Source organism: Delphinus delphis, chromosome 20 (assembly GCF_949987515.2).
Source record: "Delphinus delphis chromosome 20, mDelDel1.2, whole genome shotgun sequence".
In the NCBI taxonomy this organism is placed as follows: domain Eukaryota; kingdom Metazoa; phylum Chordata; class Mammalia; order Artiodactyla; family Delphinidae; genus Delphinus; species Delphinus delphis.
This window is the reverse complement of record NC_082702.1, coordinates 12,471,031-12,490,434: the sequence shown is the minus strand read 5'-3', so window position 1 is coordinate 12,490,434 and position 19,404 is coordinate 12,471,031. Positions and strand designations below refer to the sequence as shown.

Genomic DNA, 19,404 nt, shown 5'->3' with positions numbered 1-19,404 from the left:
ACCCATGCCCCCTGCAGTGGAATCGTGGAGTCTTAACCACTGGGCCGCCAGGAAGTCCCTGCATGAAGATATTTTAAAAAATTGTCTGGTCCCATCCATTACAGAGAGTTCCCATAATCATGCTCCACAGTTTTTTTTTTCTTTTAAATATTTATTTATGTATTTGGCTGCACTGCGTCTTAGTTGTAGCATGCAGGATCTTTTTAGTTGCGTCATGCGGGATCTAGTTCCTGACCAGGAATTGAACCCAGCCCCCTGCAGTGGGAGCACGGAGTCTTAACCGCTGGACCACCAGGGAAGTCCCATGCTCCACAGTTTGTGTGGAGGGCCCTTTCCTCTTTTTTTTTTTTTAATTGGACTATAGTTGCTTCACAATGTTGGAAGCCCCTTTCCTCTTGATCTACTCCCTTATTCTCTTTATTCTCCCATGTCTCACACCAATGCCTTCTCTCCTATAGGCAATCATTCTGATTGTTTTAACGCAAATCTTTTTCTTCGAAACACGTGCGTTGCTCATTAGTGTGCATGTATCCATGTTTTTTTAACTCTAAAAGGTATTACATGACACAGAAAGGCAGATATATTGTGTGTCCAGCATTTCCACAATGAGCACCCCCTTGTAACCAGATCAGGAAACAGAATCTGACAGCCCCAGAGAAGTTCCTCTCAGGCTGCCTTTGTATCATCCCGAGAGTAAACACTGTCCTAGCCAGTGTACATTCATTTTGCTAGCATTTGAATTTTATATAAATGGAATCATGCAGTGGGTACCCTTCTGTGTTTGAGTTCATTCACTCAACATGCTTCTCATGAGATTCACCCATGTCTACCTGTATGTGTAGGTTGTTCCTTTTCATTGCTGTATAGTATTCCACAGTGTGAAAATGCCATGGTTTATCCATTCACCTGTTGATGAGCATTTGGTTTGCTTCTAATTTGGGGATGTCACAAACTAGACTAATGCAAACTAGTGATTTGTAGTATCACAAACTATTACAGATTATTGCTGCTCTAAATATACATGTTTTGAGAGATATAAGCACTCGTTTTTGAGGCTTATACCCACCCAGGAGTGAAATTGTTGGGTCATAAGGTATGTGTATATCTAACTTTAGTAGAAACTTCCAGTTTCTATCATTTTACATTCCCACCAGCAGTGTATGAATGGTTCAGTTGTTGTACATCCAACCCTTGGTGTGGTCAGTCTTGTAATTTTAGCCATTCTAATGGGTGTGCATTCTACTGTGGTTTTAATTTGCATTTTCCTGATGACTAAAAACAACTAATGAAGTGGAGCTCCTCTTCATATATTTACTGACTATTTGGATATCCTCCTGTGAAGTGCCCATTCAAGTCTTTTGCGTATTTTCCTATTAATTTTCCTGTCTTTTTCTAATTGTTTTGCACGTGTTCTTATATATTCTGGGTACAAGTCCTTTGTCTGATATACGTGTTGTGAATATTTTCTCCCACTGTGTGGCTTGCCTTTTCATTCTCTTAACGTTGCCTTTTGATGAACAGTATTTCTTAATTTAAAGGTAGTCTAATTTGATAATTATTTAATCATTATTTCCTGTATGGCTAAAATTCTGTGTCTTGTGTAAGAAATCTTTGCCTACTCCAAGGTCGTGGAGATATTCTTTTTTTTTTTTTTTTTTTTTTTTGCGGCACGCGGGCCTCTCCCTGTTGTGGCCTCTCCTGTTGCGGAGCACAGGCTCCGGACGCGCAGGCTCAGTGGCCATGGCTCACGGGCCCAGCCGCTCCGCGGCATGTGGGATCTTCCCGGTCCTGGGCACGAACCCGTGTCCCCTGCATCGGCAGGCGGACTCTCAACCACTGCGCCACCAGGGAAGCCCGGAGATATTCTTTGATGTTTTCTTCTGAAAGCCTTACTGTATTCCTTTCACATTTAGATTTATAAGCCAAATGGTACTTAGTATACTTATTATTGTGTACAGTGTGGGTCAAGGTTCTCTTTGTCCCCCACATGGATGTCCAGTGGACTCAGCTCCATTTATTGAAAAGACTTTCCCTACTGAACTGCAATTTCACTTTGTCATAAATCTGGGAGCCCTATACATGTGGGTTTGTACATGCAGGTATTGCTAATCGATCATAGTCTCGATTGCATTTTTTGCATTATGTTCTCATTCAGCGCTCTGCCTTATAGCCTCAAGACTCATCCATGTGGCTCTGTGCGCCTCTGCTCTGGCTTCTAACTGCTGCATGGAGTTGATGGTGTGCACTTGCCATGTTCCACTTTACCAATAATAGACAACCAGGCTCTCCCCAACCCCCAACCTGTCCCTGCCCCATCCCCCCTAATAGCACTACACTGAACATCGTCATACATGCTCTTTATAAACCAGCGTGGAAAAGTTTACGGGACATATACATAGGGAAAGAATTGCTGGCGCATGGCGGCTATGCACTAATTTAATTTGACTCAAATTGCCTTCCGAATGGCTGCCCCACCAGCAGGCATGAGGGTTATGATGTCCTCACATTTCCACCAATGCTTAGTGTCTCCGGCTTCCTAACTTTTCCCAGACTAATAGCCAACGTATCATTTACATATTGTCTCTCTCTATCCTTTCTCTGTAACCAGTAGATAAGGGAGTAGTTAGTTCCTACTCTATGAAAACCTCAATGTATTAAAGATGTGAAAAATTAAAGTGTTATTCTAAGGAAATGCATTTCACTTGTGATTGGTGAGTACCACAGTGGGGAAGAATATATAAATGGCAAAATAATATGAGCACAATGGCAGAGGTAGGACGATTGTCATTTGCCTTGGAGTCTTGACAACCCAAAGGTATGTGTGCCAGCTAGAGGGCCAGGAGGAAGCAGATGGCCCCCTCAAAGGGGGAAAATTGAGGAGAGTTTAATGAAGGGACTATTTAGAGTGGTGTGGAGATTCCTCCCCACCCCCAGGGACTGGGGCAGGGCAGGGAGTAATGAGAGGGGAGAGAGGCATCCCCAGGAGGAGTGGGGGATGTAGGGAGAGGCACCAGGTCCGGGGAAGCTGGTCAGGCAGGGAGGGAACAAGTCCCTCAGCCCTTTTTCTCTCTTCTCATCTCCTGCTAGCGAAACCCAGCCAGAAGTCTGAGGCCTTTAAGGGCCAGGGAGCCCATTCATATAGTTCACGCCAGCCAGCCTCCCTGGGCTCAGAGTAGGTGCAGAAGAGGGGAGAAGGCACCTGAGGGGCAGACGGAAGACACCCAGCGAGGTAGCCACACACACTCACCAACCCATGAACATTCAATGTCGACTTAGGTCAGAAGTGGCGCCCTGGGACACATCTGGTTTTCAGCCCCACTGTGTTTTATAAAAACGTAAATCACTTGCCAACATTTAAAAACAGGGAGATTTTTATCTCCAGATTTTGGGCACCTCATGGGCTATCATGTGATATGGCAACACTGGGCCTTCATTCCTGTGAGACTCCAGACGCCAGGGCCACGTGGCCGTTGCCCCCTTTTAGGGGGGCCTCGTTCTCTCATGTGGAGCCTGCCTGGCCCTGGTGGGCATTTCAGTTCTGGACCTCAGCTTCATGCTAACGAGATTGTAATCACAAACCCCCAAGTCTCACAGCATAGTCCTCTATAAAGTCACCATCCAGATAGTCCAGGATGTGTTTCTATTAATTTTCTCTGAGGATCATTGAAATGAAGTTACAAAATTAAAAATATTCTCCTGGGTCCTTGTCTTCCAAGCATGAGTTCCCAAACACCCAGGGTCCCCCAGAGCCCACTGAAGAAATCCTGATCTAGTCCTAAACCCTCATTTTGGAAATGGGAAAATGGAGGCCCAAAGAGGAGGGATGTGCTTTTGAAGTCACATAGCTGGTCATCAGTAAAAGCAGGACTGAATCCAGTTGCCCTCATTCTGCACCACGCTGGGGATGCACTCAAGTTCCGCTTGGGCCTCAGCATGGACCACAATCTGCTATGGGCATTGCCTTTGGAAGGCAGAATCAACAAATACCCAGTTCAGCATCTGTTCTGTCATCACTTCCTCGTGTGTGATCGATGTGTTCACACAGGTCCCCCATCCTATCCAAACAGCACAAAACCCACACTTAGGCAAACAAGATTGCCATTTGGATTTACTGTTCGTTTCTGCATATTCACTTTCAAATTAAAGGCAAACATTCAAGATCCAACTTGAAGCACAAAAAAAATACAGATCAGTCAGTGTGTGTTTTCTAGCAATGTGTATTTTCTACTGCCAGAGTCAAATGCAGTAGCTGATAATGTTACAAATGGTTAATGTGAGGAAATAAAAGTTATTGGGAGATTTCAAGTGGCTAAAAATGGAAATAAACTGTCAATATAAATCATGATTTCTGCACTCATGGGAAACTTAAAAGTGCGACTGCTAAATTATTTAGTGATAAAATGCAAACAGTGTCTGTACAGGCTAAGCTGCTGTAACAAGAGACCCAACAATACAGTGGCTTAAAGGAGATAGAAACGTATCTCTCTCCCCTGGATAGTCCCTACATGAGCAGCCTCATTGGCAAGGAGGCTCTTCTCCAAGCAGTTAGTGTGGGTTCCCAGTTCCTTCTTCCATCCCGTGCTCTGTGGACCTTGGTGTTCAAGCTGTGGGAGTCAGGGGAAGAGTGAGGAAGGCCAGGCAGGGCTTCCCTGGTGGTGCAGTGGTTAAGAATCAGCCTGCCAATGCAGGGGGCACGGGTTCGAGCCCTGGTCCAGGAAGATCCCACGTGGCGTGGAGCAACTAAGCCTGTGCGCCACAACTACTGAGCCTGCGCTCTAGAGTCCGCGAGCCACAACTACTGAGCCCACGTGCCACAACTACTGAAGCCCACGTGCCTAGAGCCTGTGCTCCGCAACAAGAGGAGCCACCGCAATGAGAAGCCCCCCGCACCCCAACGAAGAGTAGTCCCCGCTCACCGCAACTAGAGGAAGCCCGCGTGCAGCAATGAAGACCCAAACACAGCCAAAAATAAATAAATAAAATAAAATAAAATAAAAGTGGGCAAATGATTTGCATAGATCATTTCACCAAAGAAGCAATACAAATGGCCAATAAGCATGTGAAAGACGCTCAAAATCTTTCATGATTAGGGACGTGCAAATCGAAACCACCTTGAGACAGGCTTTCGGTTTGTGCCTTTTAGAAGGCTGAAATCATAGCAGGTCCAGAAACTGACACCCAATTCCATTTCACTGGTATCAAAAAATATTTCAACTCTTATACTCTCACAGGGAGAATGAACTGTGTACTGGCCACGTATAAAGGCATTGCTTGGATAGTCTTATACTTCAAGTTAAGGTCCAAAAAAACTCCAGCTGTGAAAGCCACATAAATGGATTCTAAACTGTACCTCATCTCCTAAGTGCTCATGCCTGGAGAAACTAATGTCAGCTCATCATGTGATACTAAATTTGTACAATAAATTATGAACCTGGGGGAAAAAAATCACATTGAGAAACTACTTCACACCCACTGGGTTGACCGTAATTTTAAAAAGGAAAATAAAAAAGGAAAATAACAAGTGGTGGTGAGGATGTGGGGAAATTGGAACCCTTGTACATTGCTGGTGGGAATGTAAAATGGTTCAGCTGCTTTGGGAGACAGTCTGGCATTTCCTCAAAAGGTTAAACATAGAGTTACCAGATGACCCAGCCATTCCACTCCCAGGGTGATACTCAAGATAACTGAAAACACGTGTCTACACAAAACCTTGTACCTTATTGTTTGTAGCAGTATTGTTCATAATCACCAAAAAGTGGAAACAACCCAAATGTCCATCAGCTGATGGATAGATAAGTAAAATCCATACAATGGAATATTACTTGACTGTAAAAGGAATAAAGTACTGATACATGCCACAACGTGGACGGACCTTGAAAACATTATGCTGAGCGAAAGAAGCCAGACACGAGAGGCCTGCATGATTCCATTTATGTGAAGTATACAGAATAGGTAAATCCTTAGAGACAGAAAATAGATGAATGGTTGCCTAGGGTTAGGAGACGGGAGAATGGGGAGTGACTTCTAATGGTACAGGGTTTCTTTTGGGGGTGATAAAAATGTTACTAGATAGAGGTGATGGTTGCACAACTCTGTGACTATCCTAAAAGCCACTGAATTTACACCTTAAAAGGGTGAATTTTATAGTATGGGAATGTAGCTCATACTAAAACTGTTATTTATTTTATTTTATTTTATTTTATTTATTTTTGGCTGCTTTGGATCTTCGTGGCTGCACGTGGGCTTTTTTTTAGTTACAGCGAGCGGGGGCTACTCTTCGTTGTGGTGCACAGGCTTCTCATCGCGGTGGCTTCTCTTGTTGCAGAGCACGGGCTCTAGGCACGCGGGCTCAGTAGTTGTGGCACACGGGCTTAGTAGCTCCGCGGCATGTGGGATCTTCCACCAGGGAAGTCCCTAAAACTGCTATTAAAAAAAAAGAAAATGGGGCGAGAATTCCCTGCCTGGCGGTCCAGTGGTTAGGACTCTGCGCTTCCACTGCAGGGGCACGGGTTCCATCCCTGGTTGGGGAACTAAGATCCCGAATGCCACGCCGCCAAAAAAACAACAACAAAAACGTGAAGAGGGAAGAGAGGTCCCAAACAATTTCTTTGTAAGCAAGCAAGGCGGAAGTTGTACACATTCCGCCTCCCCACCCGCTTAAGTAATCCCGCGCCTACTTCTTGCCCCAGGGATGTGGGAAACCTGGCAGTCCAGCTACTACAGAGGGGGAGATGTGGTTCCTGCTCTCAAGGAACATTCAGTCTAGCATATTCCTTCCTCTTCATTCCTCACAGCCTGTCAGTGGCTGACTCTTACTTTTTCATCTCTAAATAACTCTCCAGTATGCCTCTTTCTCCCATCCCCTCAGCTTCTGCCCTGGTCCAGCCTCTTCCTCTCTCTCCTGGGTCCTTTCTCCAATCCCTTCCTCCCTGGGCTCTGGGCTGCTATTCTTGCCCTCTCTGATCCACCCTTCCCACAGAAGCCAGAGATATTCCTGAGACCCAACTCTCATCCTGTCCTTCTCCCTCCTTAACCCTCTGTGGCTCCCTAGCGTATTATGTGTCCCCACTAAACTGAGCTCTGCCTCGTATTCAGAGCCTAGAACAGTGTGGGGCACATAGTGGGTGCTCAGATATTTCCTGAACAACTGAACAGCGCTGACTAGGGTAAGAAACAGGGCAGCTTTCCTGTGGAAGTGACATCTCAGGAAAACTTTAAAGGACAGAGAAGCGGTCTTCAGGTGGGCATGGGGGGCCAGAGGGGGAGGGCGTCCCAGGTAGGAGGAGCCGCCTGCCCAAAGACCTGATAGTTGCAGGGAGCTGGGCCTGAGCACAATTTGGCTGGGCGGTGGAGGGCTGGGGTGAAGCTGGAAGGGGGAGTTCCTGGAGGAGACGAGGGCTCATCAGGGCCTGTCCTTCAGATGAGCGGGAGGCCGTGCAGAAGAAAACCTTCACCAAGTGGGTGAACTCGCACCTCGCTCGCGTTGGCTGCCACATCGGGGACCTCTATGCGGACCTCAGGGATGGCTTCGTGCTCACGCGGCTCCTGGAAGTGCTGTCCGGGGAGCAGCTGGTGAGGGGGCCAGAAGGGCTGGGTAAAGGGGGCGGCCCTAGCGTCTCGGGCTGGACTACTGCAGGCCTGGCTAATGGGTGGATGGAGCGACCTAGAAAGGCTGGGTGGGTAAAAGGCACCTCATTTGGGTGGGCGGGGTTCATGACCCAGGGATGGAGCCTGGTTGTGAGGAGCCTGAGGGTGTGGCTTGGAACAAAGACGGGTTTCCGTCAGAGAGGGCTGCCCTTCGGGGCGGGACTCTGGGCTTGAGTGGGGCTCCGCTGGAAGGGGTGGGGCTATTGGAAAAGGGAGGAGCTTTATTAAAAGGGACTGGCCTGGGTATGCGGTAGTAGGAGGCATGGCTATAAAACACGGGCAGAGCTCTGTTGTAGGGGGTCTATGGTTGAGGGCGTGGTTGTCATCGAAAGCGTGAGGCCTAGGTCGCGGGAGTCTGGGGGACGAGACGGAACTCTTGTATGGGTGTGGCTTGTTGTATGGGTTGCAGTTGTATTTCTGGGCTTGGATGGGACTTCATCGCAAAGGGTGGTGTTCTGATGGAGCTAGAGATTGAAGCCTGAAGCGCAGGAAGTCGTGAGGGGCATGGCTATAGAATAGGAACAAACACCTTTGGAAGGAATAGAGCTATAAAAAAAGAGGAGAGCCCTGGGGTGGGGCGGGGCTTGATAGGAATGGGCGTGGCTCTAGACAGGGACCTGAAAAGGAGGAAGTGAGGGGTGGAACTAGTGGCAAAACATTGGTGGCCTGGGGCAGAGATCCAATGGAAGGGGCGGGAGTATGGCTACAGGCGGAAGGCGGAGCTTCATAATAAAAGGTGTGGCTATCAGCTTGGAGGTGGAGCTTAAGTTGAAGGGGCGAGGCCAGGAACCTGAAAAAGCCCTGAAAGGACAAGACTTGAAAGGTTCTGGCTATGAACGGGGCAGGCCTTCTTTAGAAGGATTAGGTCCTGGGTCTTTGATAAGACTGAAGGGGCGTGGCCTGGACTTGGACATGGGGTTGGGGATTGTAGTTATGGGGGTGGCCTTCTTTGGAAGGGGTGGGGTCGAGGGCACAGTGCTCTTGGCCAGGTGCCGGATTTCCTAATGCCCCTGCCGCCCTAGCCAAGGCCCACGCGTGGTCGCATGAGGATCCACTCACTGGAGAATGTAGACAAGGCACTGCAGTTCCTGAAGGAGCAGCGTGTGCACCTGGAGAATGTGGGGTCACATGACATCGTGGACGGGAACCACCGACTGACCCTCGGGCTGGTCTGGACCATCATCCTGCGCTTCCAGGTGATCTCCAAGTGACCCCAGCCCAGCCCACCCCCCGGGGTGGGGCCTTAGGAGGGTGTCCCTCACCCACTCAATCAGTCATTCCAAAAATATTCCTAATATGTTCCAGGAACCCTGTTATAAAAAATCATGATCACCACCATCATCATGATCCTCGTTTACATAGTTTTTACTCTCTTCTAAGCACTTGGCATTTAATATGCACAGCAACCGCATAAATGAGGTACTACTATTCATTATTCCATTTTAGCAGTGAGGTAACTGAAGCCGAGGGACGTGAAGTAAATGCTCAAGATCACACAGCTAGGTAGTAGGGTTGGAACTGGAATCCAGGCAACCTTGCTCCAGTTCAGAAACAAAATAGACAAATTTTCTGTTTTATGGAGCAAGACGTGGGCGGGGGGGTTAGACAGATAATAAATAAACACGTCAACGTGCAAACAAGACATATATGGGAAGAGGATGAATCTAGGCAGAGAAGTAAAGAGCTATGAGCAAGGAATAGATTATGATAAAGCAGTAAAAGCGATCTAAAATATCCCATTGATTGTGTTGAGATTTTAGCCTCGGTGTCCAGAGAAGGGCTCTCTGAGAAGCTGATGGCTGAATGAAGATGAAAGGAGAAAGCATTCCAGGCAGGGGGCACAGCAGATGCAAAGGCCCTGGGGTGGGAATGAGCTTGGCATGTTGCAGGTACAGAAAGACCAGTATGGCTAGAGACTGGGAGGCAGGAGGGAGACAGGGAGGAGTTGAGCTCAGAAGGGTCGGTAGGGCCTTGGTGATCTGTGATTAGCAATTTGATCTTACTCTGTCTGAGATGGGGAGAAATTAGAGAGTTTTATCAAGAGGAGGGGCATAATCAGATTTAGAAGGATCCCTCTGGGTTGGGGGTCGTGGCCAAAATTGGAAGCTGGGAGCCCAAGGAAGAGACTGGAGCCGGACCACCGTGTGGCCATAGGGAGGTGAAGAGGGCGCCAGGTAGGAAAGACTCTGGGAGGAGGGAGGAGTGGACATGCCATAAGGGAAGGGGAAGGGGAGAGAAGGGGTGCTCCCACCCTCTGCCTGAAGCTGCCTCCCCCATCTCCTCTGCCACTCCCAGACTCAAGCCCTCCACACCCCAACAGCCATGTTTTGTATCCTCACAGATTCAAGTCATCAAAATTGAGACTGAGGACAACAGAGAGACTCGCTCGGCCAAGGACGCGCTGCTCTTGTGGTGTCAGATGAAGACAGCTGGGTAAGCTCCCCTACCCCCATAAGCTCCCTCACCCCCAGGAGGGCCAGGCCCTAACCTCTGGGCTTCCCTCTGGGACAGGAGCGCAAGGGGCAGCCCAAATCCTCAGCATCAAAAGTTATATCTGAAATTAACAAACTGGTAGCAAACTCTTCCGACCTTGATGAATAAACCTGTATAACAATCCGGAAGGCCAGGTTCAAATTTAGAACTCGGACTCCTCAGGGAACAATGTCGGAAGGTGGCGGGCTGTCCCCATCCTGCTCCCTTCTCTCCCCTCATCTCGTCCTCCACCTCAAAAGGCCTCAAAAGGCCTCATGTGCACCTAGGTGGACCCCCGACCCTATCCCAAGCTTTCCCCTGGCCCCCCACCCCTGAAAGCAGCCACCCCGCAGTCTAGGGGGGCACACACCAGGGCTCAGGCAGCTCAGGGTCCTGGTACCTGCAGTGGGGTTGGGAAGAGGGGCTCACAGACACCACCGGGCATGTCCCTGGTCCCCCTGCTGGGCGGGGCCTGACCTAAAACTGAACTGCCCTCTGGAGAGCAGCCCTGGGAGGAAGGCGGGAGGGGCAGGTACGGATGCAGACGGGGCTCTCTCTGACTCTTGTCCTCCTGGGGCTCTCTGTCTGTCTTGCAATGTTATCTGTTCTTCCGTGTGTCTGTGTTTACCTCTATGTCTGCTTTTCCTTGTTCCGATCTCTCCCTCCCTCCTCTCTCCCCTCCTATATCTCTCTCCCCACTCCTTTCTTTCCCCATCTCTGTCTGTATCTTGCTCTATCTCTGTCCGTTCCTCTTTTCTCCTTTCCTTCTCTTGCTTATTCCCTCTGCCTCTCTGTCTTTCTTGCTCCTCTCCTGTCCCCTTCCCTCTCCCTCTCTCTCTCTTTCTCTTTCCATCTTCCTGGCTCTTTCTTTCTTTCCTTCCTTCTTTCTTTCTTTCTTTCCCCTTCCTTCCTTCCTTCGTTCCTTCCTTCCTTCCTTTCTTTCTCTTTCTCTCTCTCTCTTTCTTTCTTCCTTATCTACTTATATATCACCTGTATCTATCTACCCTTCTATCTACCTACCTATCTATCATCTATCTTTTATCATCTATCTCCTATCTATCTGTCTATCTATCTAACCAACCATCCATCAATCCATCTCTGTTTGTCTGTCTCTCCCTTCCTGCCTCTCTCCTCCTGACTCTCTCCATCTCTGCCTCTGTCTCTCCCTTCCATGCTGCCAGTTACCCTGAGGTAAACATCCAGAATTTTACCACCAGCTGGCGGGACGGCTTGGCCTTCAATGCCCTAATTCACCGGCACAGGTACCACCTGGCCTGGGGCAGCCCTGCCCTGCACGCTACCCCCACCCCCATCCCTCAGGTACACACCTGTACACGGATGTATACAGATGACACACACAGACACAGCACCCACCCCCTTCACCTCTCTGCACACATACACATTTCCGTTCGCACACATGCTCTAACACACACACTTACACACAGATGCACACACAGACCCCTGTCCGGGCCACATACCCTGTGCACACATGGAAACACGTGTGCCCTTGCACAGATGTGTGCACACAGGAATATACTCGTGCACATATATGGCTTCTACGTCTGCCTGCTGCTTGGATGCCCACAGGGTGGGCAGCTCACTCCCCGTGGATGGTCCACTCTGGAGTGTGCACAGCATCTCCTCCCATCAGAAAGTCCTTCCTCATGGTGAGCTCCCAGGCCCCCCATCTGGCTCCCCGTGAACCCACCTATTCATACTTCAGGGCCCAGGGCTGAGCTGGCTGAGGAAGGGTACCCAGACAAATTACGCCCACGTCATGATTGACCATGTGACAGTTTGGGGAAACTGAGGCCTAGAGACTGGGAGGGACTTGCTCTAGTGTGAGGGAAGCCAGGACCCATATGTACACACTCATGCACGTATGGGGAGACCCAGCCCCACCGACATACCCAGAAACCCGCAAGCTGTAACCAAGGTCCTGCTAACAAGGGACAATTTACTGGGTGTACTGGCATTGGTCTAAGTGCTTTCCAATAAGTCATTAATATTCAATGACCCTATGAGGCAGATGCTATTATTCTACCCATTTTACAAATGAGGAAACTGAGGCACAAAAGCGATGCAGTATCTCACCCAGAGTGACAGCCAGGAAATGGCCAAGCTGGGTCTTGGGTCAGGAGCGCTGGCTCCAGACCTCAGACTTCCAAGCACTACATAATACTGTACAGACACGCACCCACGTAGACACGTGTGCGTCCTGAAGTCAGACGTACAGGTGCCCTCACGCAGCGCTCACACCCACAGCTAAGTGCTGTGCAGACACGCGCCAGCACACACAGCTTTCCCACTGGCCGGGTCGTGCTCCTCCTGCCCTCGCCCTGGGTGGGACTCAGACAAGGATGTCTTTTCATCCATTTGCCCACTGGCTTTGGAGCCTGCCTGCTGCCTGCCCTCTCTGTGCCCCTGCCCAGGCCCGATCTCGTGGACTTCAGCAAACTCACCAAGTCCAACGCCAACTACAACCTGCAGAGAGCTTTCCGCACGGCCGAGCAGCACCTGGGGCTGGCACGTCTGCTGGACCCTGAGGGTGAGCTCTGCATGGCCCCAGCCCAGATTTCCTCTTGGGGGACTCCCAGCCCCAGTGCCATCCCAAACTCAACCCCATCTGGCTGCAGTATCATCCTAAACCCCAAGGCCATTTCAAATTCCAGCTCCCTCCCATCTCCCTCCCCTTCCTCATCTCCAGTCCTACCTCCTTCCCACCCCCACATCTTCTACTTTCTCTATCTCTACCTCAGACCCAACCCCATCTCCATTCCTATGTTCAGCTTAACCCCCCTTCCCCATCCTTAAACACCTCCCCACCAAACACAACCCCCATCTCTTCCTAACCCCGGCCCCATCCCTGAAGCCAACACCATCCCCAACCCAATCTGCAGCACTGTCCTATTCCCATGCCCACCCCCCTCCCCATCCCCAGCTCATCCCTTTGTCTGTCCCCATCCACAACTCTGTCCTCATCCCCAACCCCTTTCCCATTTTCAGTTTATTCCCAACCCCACCCCCGACTTCAACCTCATTCCCAGTCCATGATCTCACCCAATACCAACGCCCCATCTCTGGAATAATGGACATAATCATACCCCACCAATCCCCCATATCTGGAATAAGGGTTGCTCCCTTTTTCTGAGCATCTCCCATGTGCCAAGCACATGGCTGGGAATTATATCAGCACTGTTCCCTTTCATCCTCACACTGACCTGGTTGGATAGAAGTCATCAATCCTGTCATAAAGTGATGGAAACGAAGGCTCAGAGACGTGAAGTCAGTAGCCCGGCGTCACACTGAAAACCCAGTAAACAGGACTTTCTGATTCCAGAATTCATGGTCTGAATCATTTCTCTACCTTGCCTCTTACAGTGCCTGACACATAGCAGGTGTTTATTGGATGTCAGTTTCATGAGCTGAGGAAGGATAAGGGCAAAGTATAATGCTGTGCCTTCAATGAGTAAATTAAAATGATAATCAGGATTTACTGAGTTTCTCCTCTGTGCCAGGTTATTCTTTCTAATACTGATAGTGTTTCTAGGTGGCTGGCATTGTGACTATCCTTACTGTAACAATGGGGAAACTGAGCTCAAAGAAGTTAGGTCTGTTTTATAGATATTCAGTGAGTAAGTGGTCGAGCTGGGATTCAAGGCTGCCTCCAGAGCCTGTGTCCTTGACCTCAAACTTCACATACCATTCATACACTTAGTGTATGTATTTACTGAGCTCCTACTGTGTGCTGGGCATGGAAGGAACAGTGGCAAAAGACAGGCATAGCCCTTGTCCTCATGGAGCTCAAACTCTAGGTAAGAACATAATCACATAAGGGAATATGTAATTATAAATTGTGATTCGTTCTAGGAAGAAATGATAAGATGTTATGAGGAAGAATAACAGGAGGAGACCAGCTCTAGATAGGATGAACAGAAAGGCTTATTTGAGGACACTTAAGTTGAGTGGAGCCCTGAAGGATGAGTGGGAGTTTGGCATGAAGAAAAGGGACAGTGTTTCAGACAGAACAGCATGTGCAAAGGCCCTGAGGTAGAAGGTAGAATAGTGTGTTCCAGAAATCATTATAGAGGGACGTCCCTGGTGGCACGGTGGTTAAGAATCCACTTGCCAGTGCAGGGGACACGGGTTCGAGCCTGGTCTGGGAAGATCCCACATGCTGTGGAGCAACTAAGCCCGTGCACCACAACTACTGAGCCCATGAGCTGCAACTACTGAAGCCCACGCACCTAGAGCCCATGCTCCGCAACAAGAGAAGCCACCGCAATGAGATAAAAACCTGCTCACTGCAAATAGAGAAAAGCCCGTGTACAGCAACAAAGACCCAAAGCAGCCAAAAATAAAAAAATAAGAAATCATTAGAGATAATCTCTCTATGGTGGTTTATATGTGCCAGGCACTATTTAATCCCATGAGGTAGATGCCCACTGGGCAGATACAAAAACTGAGGAACAGAGAGGTTAGTTATCTTGCCCAAGGTCACACAGCAAGTAAGAATGAGTTCTCCCTCCCACCACTTAATACCTTCGGTCTCTCTGTCAGAGCGCTCATCTTCCTGCTCCCTCACTCTCCTTTAATCATCAGATGTGAACATGGAGGCTCCGGATGAGAAGTCCATCATCACCTATGTGGTCTCTTTCTACCATTATTTCTCTAAGATGAAGGCTCTGGCTGTGGAGGGGAAGCGAATTGGGAAGGTAAGAGGAGCCAAGGAATGGGGAGGGTGAGAGCCTGGGAACCATATGGGGGCATATCCGGGATGAGGCTGACCCCACCTTCCTTTGCCGGGTCAGGTCCTGGACCAGGTGTTGGAGGTGGGGAAGATCATTGAGCGCTACGAGGAGCTGGCAGCCGAGCTGCTGGCCTGGATCCACCGCACCGTGGGCCTCATCAGCAACCAGAAGTTTGCCAACTCGTTGAGTGGGGTGCAGCAGCAGCTTCAGGCTTTCACAGCCTACTGCACACTGGAGAAGCCCGTCAAGTGAGGCCCAGCCCGGGGGGAGGGTGGCAGGTGGGGGTGTGGAGGCAGGGTTCCTGAGCTCAGGCCCCTTTAGGTTTCAGGAGAAGGGGAACCTGGAGGTGCTTCTCTTCAGCATCCAGAGCAAACTGCGTGCCAGCAACCGTCGCCTCTACGTGCCCCGGGAGGGCTGTGGCATCTGGGATATTGACAAGGTGAGGCTGAGGATGTAGGGGAGAGGAAGGGTTGCTCTGTGAAGTTGTGTAGGTCGTGCACTGCTCAAGGAGAGCCGTTCACATGGCAGACATCATGGACTGGGTATTCATTCCGATGGTTTTTCCAGCAGTAAAGGGTCCTGAGGAAGCAACGTTTTTTTTCCCAATCTGCGCCAAGGTGCCATAAGTGCTAGGAGTGACCTCAAATAGAGAAGCCAGGGCCATTAAACTGTGGGCAGCTGTTGGAATCTGACTGCCTCCTCCTGCCTCCTTAGGCATGGGGACAGCTGGAGAAGGCAGAACATGAGCGGGAGGCTGCCCTACGGGCTGAGCTGATCCGGCAGGAGAAGCTGGAACTACTAGCCCAGAGGTTTGACCACAAGGTGGCTATGCGGGAGAGCTGGCTGAATGAGAACCAGCGCCTGGTCTCCCAGGTACAGGGCGTAGGGCTTGGCTCCGGGGGAAAGGGAGGGAGGATGGCGCTGATGGCCCTGGGACCAGAGAGAGAGACTTGATCTCCTAAGCAACAGAGAAGTGTTGGATTAGTCTCCTAGGTGATAAATGAAGGTGGGAAGGGAGAATTGGTTTCCTAAGTGTTTGGCGGGGGAGGGGTGTGGGCCTGTTCTCCAGGGTAATAGGAGGGTGAGACTGGTCTCCAGGGTAACTAGAGAGGACAGAATAGGGAGAGTATTTAATTATCTCTTAAGTGACAAAGGAGGCTGTTATCTGGTGTCCAGCGTAACTCAGGAGGATAGAATTAGTCTCCTAAGTAACAGGATATGGTAGGCCTGGTCCCTAGTCTCTAAGGAAATGGAAGGGTGGGGCCTATTTCCTGGGTAACAAGTTTAGGGTTAGAGATGTAACAGGGAAGGGTGGAGCTGATCTCCAGGGTAACTGCGGGTGGTGGAGCTGGTCTCCAGGGTAACTGGGGATGGTGGGGCTTGTCTCTAGGGTAACAGGGAAGGGTGGAGCTGGTCTCCAGGGCAACTTGGGGTGGTGGGGCTGGTCTCCAGGGTAACAGGAGCCGGTGGGGGAGTTTCCAGGGTCACACAGGCTCAAGGTAACAGGTTGACTGCTGAGGCAACGTGGATGAGTGTGTGTGGCCTGCCCTGCCCCAGGACAACTTTGGGTATGAGCTGCCAGCAGTGGAGGCAGCCATGAAGAAGCACGAAGCGATTGAGGCAGACATTGCAGCCTATGAGGAGCGGGTGCAGGGCGTGGCCGAGCTGGCCCAGGCATTGGCGATTGAAGGCTACTATGACGCCCGCCGAGTGGCAGCCCGGCGTGACAGTGTCCTGCGGCAGTGGGCCCTGCTGACTGGGCTGGTAGGTGCCCGGAGGACACGGCTCGAGCAGAACCTGGCCCTGCAGAAAGTCTTCCAGGAGATGGTGTACATGGTGGACTGGATGGAGGAGATGCAGGTAGGGGCCAGATCGGGGGCCAATGATGGGAGTGGCATGCCAGGAGGGGAGGAAAGGGTATATACACTGAAAGGGTTGTCAAAGATGGAGAGGGAAGGGGAGAGAGACAGAAAGATGTAAAGAAAGAGTGAAAGATACAGAGAGAGACAGAGAGGCAGAAAAAGAAAATGTGAGAAAGAGAGAAAAATATCTGGAGAAATAGATAAAAATACACAGTAATATGGAGACAGAGCGAGTCAGGGACAGACAGAGGCAGAGAGATTAAGTCGGAGGAAGATCGCGACAATTTGAGAGAAAGAGAAATCAGAGAAAGAAAGAGAGAGAGCTGGAGAAGAAGACCCAAAGGTAGCAACAGAAATCTAAATGGCTACAGAGAAAGACACATAGGAAGATGGAATCCATGTGAGAAAGAGAGAGACCTACTGGAGATAGAAAGACAGATACAGAGCAAGATGGAGATAAGAAGGATGGAAGCAAAGAGACAGAGAGAAGTACAGACACGAAGAGAGACATGGAGGGACTTCCCTGGCGGTCCAGTGGGTAAGACTCCACGCTCCCAATGCAGGGGGCCCAGGTTCGATCCCTGGTCAGGGAACTAGATTCCACATGCTGCAACGGAAGATCCCGCATGCCACACCTAAGACCCAGCACAGCCAAATAAATAAATAAAATTTTTTTAAAGATTAATTAATTATTTTTGGCTGCGTCGGGTCTTAGTTGAGATGTGCGAGCTCAGTAGTTGTGGCGCATGGGCTTAGTTGCCCCGCGGCATGTAGGATCTTAGTTCCCTGACCAGGGATCAAACCTGCGTCCCCTGCATTGGAAGGTGGATTCTTTATCACTGGACCACCAGGGAAGTCCCAGTATTTTTTTTAAAAAGAGGGAGAGACATGGAAAGAAAGAGATAGAGGTCGAGATGGAGACAGAAGTGTAAATGAGAAAGGGGGGACGGCAAAGAGAGACAGAAGAAGGGGGAGATGGAGGCGTAGAGAGGGAGACACAGTGACATAGACAGAGCCCAGAATTGTGGAGACGATGAGAGATGGAACATCCAGAGAGACAGAGATGGAGAGAGATGATGACAGATACATGGAGACTGAGACAGATCAGAGTTCAAGTGATGGAGTAGAGAAGCAGAGGGCTGGCATGGGTGAAGGCGGGGCGGGGGGCGCGAGTGGCCTAAGGGCCAATGCCAAAAATATACTCAGGGCTGCCCCTACTTGTAGGCTCAGCTGCTGTCCCGGGAGTGTGGGCAGCACCTGGTGGAGGCAGAGGACCTGTTGCAGAAGCATGGACTGCTGGAGGGGGACATCTCGGCCCAGAGTGAGCGGGTGGAGGCGCTCAATGCTGCTGCCCTGCGTTTCTCCCAGCTTCAGGGTGAGTCTGAGGTTGGGGATTGAGGTGGAGACTTTCAGGGCTGGTGCTAATAGAAGCAGAATGTCTCCTGAGAGACAGAATGAAGGAGTGAGCTCCCCATCTTTGGAGGCATCCAAGCACCAACTAGGATCACACTCCATCAGGGATATCACATGGGAAATTAGTGCCTCGAGTGAGAGGTTGGACCACATGACTTCTTCCTGCTTTGAGATTCTGCAGTAATAGTTCACGTTTCTTGAGCACTTGTTATGTGCTAAGCCTTTCACAGCCGATCTCAGTGAATACCATAAAAAGACTGGGTAAGGTAATTATTGTCAAGGCCTGTTTAGCATCAAGTGATAGAAACTCAATTTAATTCACTTAAGGAGGAAAGGGGAATGTACTGGCTGATGTAACTAAATGTGCAGGAAAGGATGAGTGTTGCTTCAGGTATGGCTGGATCCAGGGATAGTTCAGTGATGCTTTTAAGACTCCATCTGTTTCTGACTCCAGTCTTTATGTTTGTGTCACTATTGGGCTGTCCCTCCCCTGGTGGTGTAAATCTGGAATCATCCAGCAGCTTCACAGACCCAGCAAGAGACAGGCCCCTTTCTCTCAATATTATGGCAAAAGGTCCAAGGAAAGTTTTCATTAGCCCACTGTGGGTCCCGTTCCCATCACTCAGTCAAGCATTATGGCCCCAGGCTATCCAGTGATCTAATTGGCCACATCTATGTGACATGCCCTCCCAGAGCCAAGAGTGGGGTCAGCTCCCTCCAAAGACATGAACTGAGAAGGAGCGGGGTGGGGCGCCGTTAGCAGAAGCAGGGACTGGATGCTGATAGGCGAAACCCAGACTGGCTCTAAAAACGTTCTCATTTTACTGATGTCAACGCCCTCCAGCCAAAGACCACCAGGAACCCTGCTGTAGTCAAACCAAGCTGGGTTTTTTGGTTCTTTGCACACACCAGGGGAACCATGGGGCATCTTAGTAAGAGGATGTTAAGACGGGCTTGTTATAGGATGTGGGCTTGTGTTAGGTGATCTGGGATGACTTAACATAGTGTGTTTTGCTGCAGATTGGATGCTGTCAGGAAGTGGGGGTAATCAGATGATTGCGCATCTTAATCATTTTTATCCGGGTAGTGGGAGGAACAGGATTGGCAGGAGCGGTTCACCTTGGCCAGGTGAGGGGGCGGGCAGGGGGGTGGCCGTTTTTGTGGTTTGCACAGTGACTTTGTTTTGGGTGCTCTCAGATGTGATTGTGGAACGGTCTTTTCTTCGTCCTGCTCCATCCCTATTGCAAAGTGGTCTTGTC

General features: G+C 49.9%; 1 protein-coding gene and 1 pseudogene across 1 annotated transcript in view; both read left to right on the top strand.

Moving 5' to 3' along the window:
* Positions 1 to 19,404, top strand: part of SPTBN4 (spectrin beta, non-erythrocytic 4) — a 70,504-nt gene that overhangs the window by 3,751 nt on the left and 47,349 nt on the right. The window contains exons 2-12 of the mRNA XM_060000831.1: positions 7,421 to 7,572; positions 8,670 to 8,843; positions 9,989 to 10,080; positions 11,301 to 11,381; positions 12,552 to 12,667; positions 14,722 to 14,834; positions 14,931 to 15,118; positions 15,192 to 15,309; positions 15,585 to 15,743; positions 16,428 to 16,730; positions 17,957 to 18,107. Of these exons, the coding sequence (XP_059856814.1) occupies positions 7,421 to 7,572; positions 8,670 to 8,843; positions 9,989 to 10,080; positions 11,301 to 11,381; positions 12,552 to 12,667; positions 14,722 to 14,834; positions 14,931 to 15,118; positions 15,192 to 15,309; positions 15,585 to 15,743; positions 16,428 to 16,730; positions 17,957 to 18,107 (1,647 nt within the window). The remainder of the gene's footprint in view (positions 1 to 7,420; positions 7,573 to 8,669; positions 8,844 to 9,988; positions 10,081 to 11,300; positions 11,382 to 12,551; positions 12,668 to 14,721; positions 14,835 to 14,930; positions 15,119 to 15,191; positions 15,310 to 15,584; positions 15,744 to 16,427; positions 16,731 to 17,956; positions 18,108 to 19,404) is intronic.
* LOC132416881 (ATP synthase membrane subunit K, mitochondrial pseudogene) lies at positions 2,764 to 5,332 on the top strand (annotated as a pseudogene).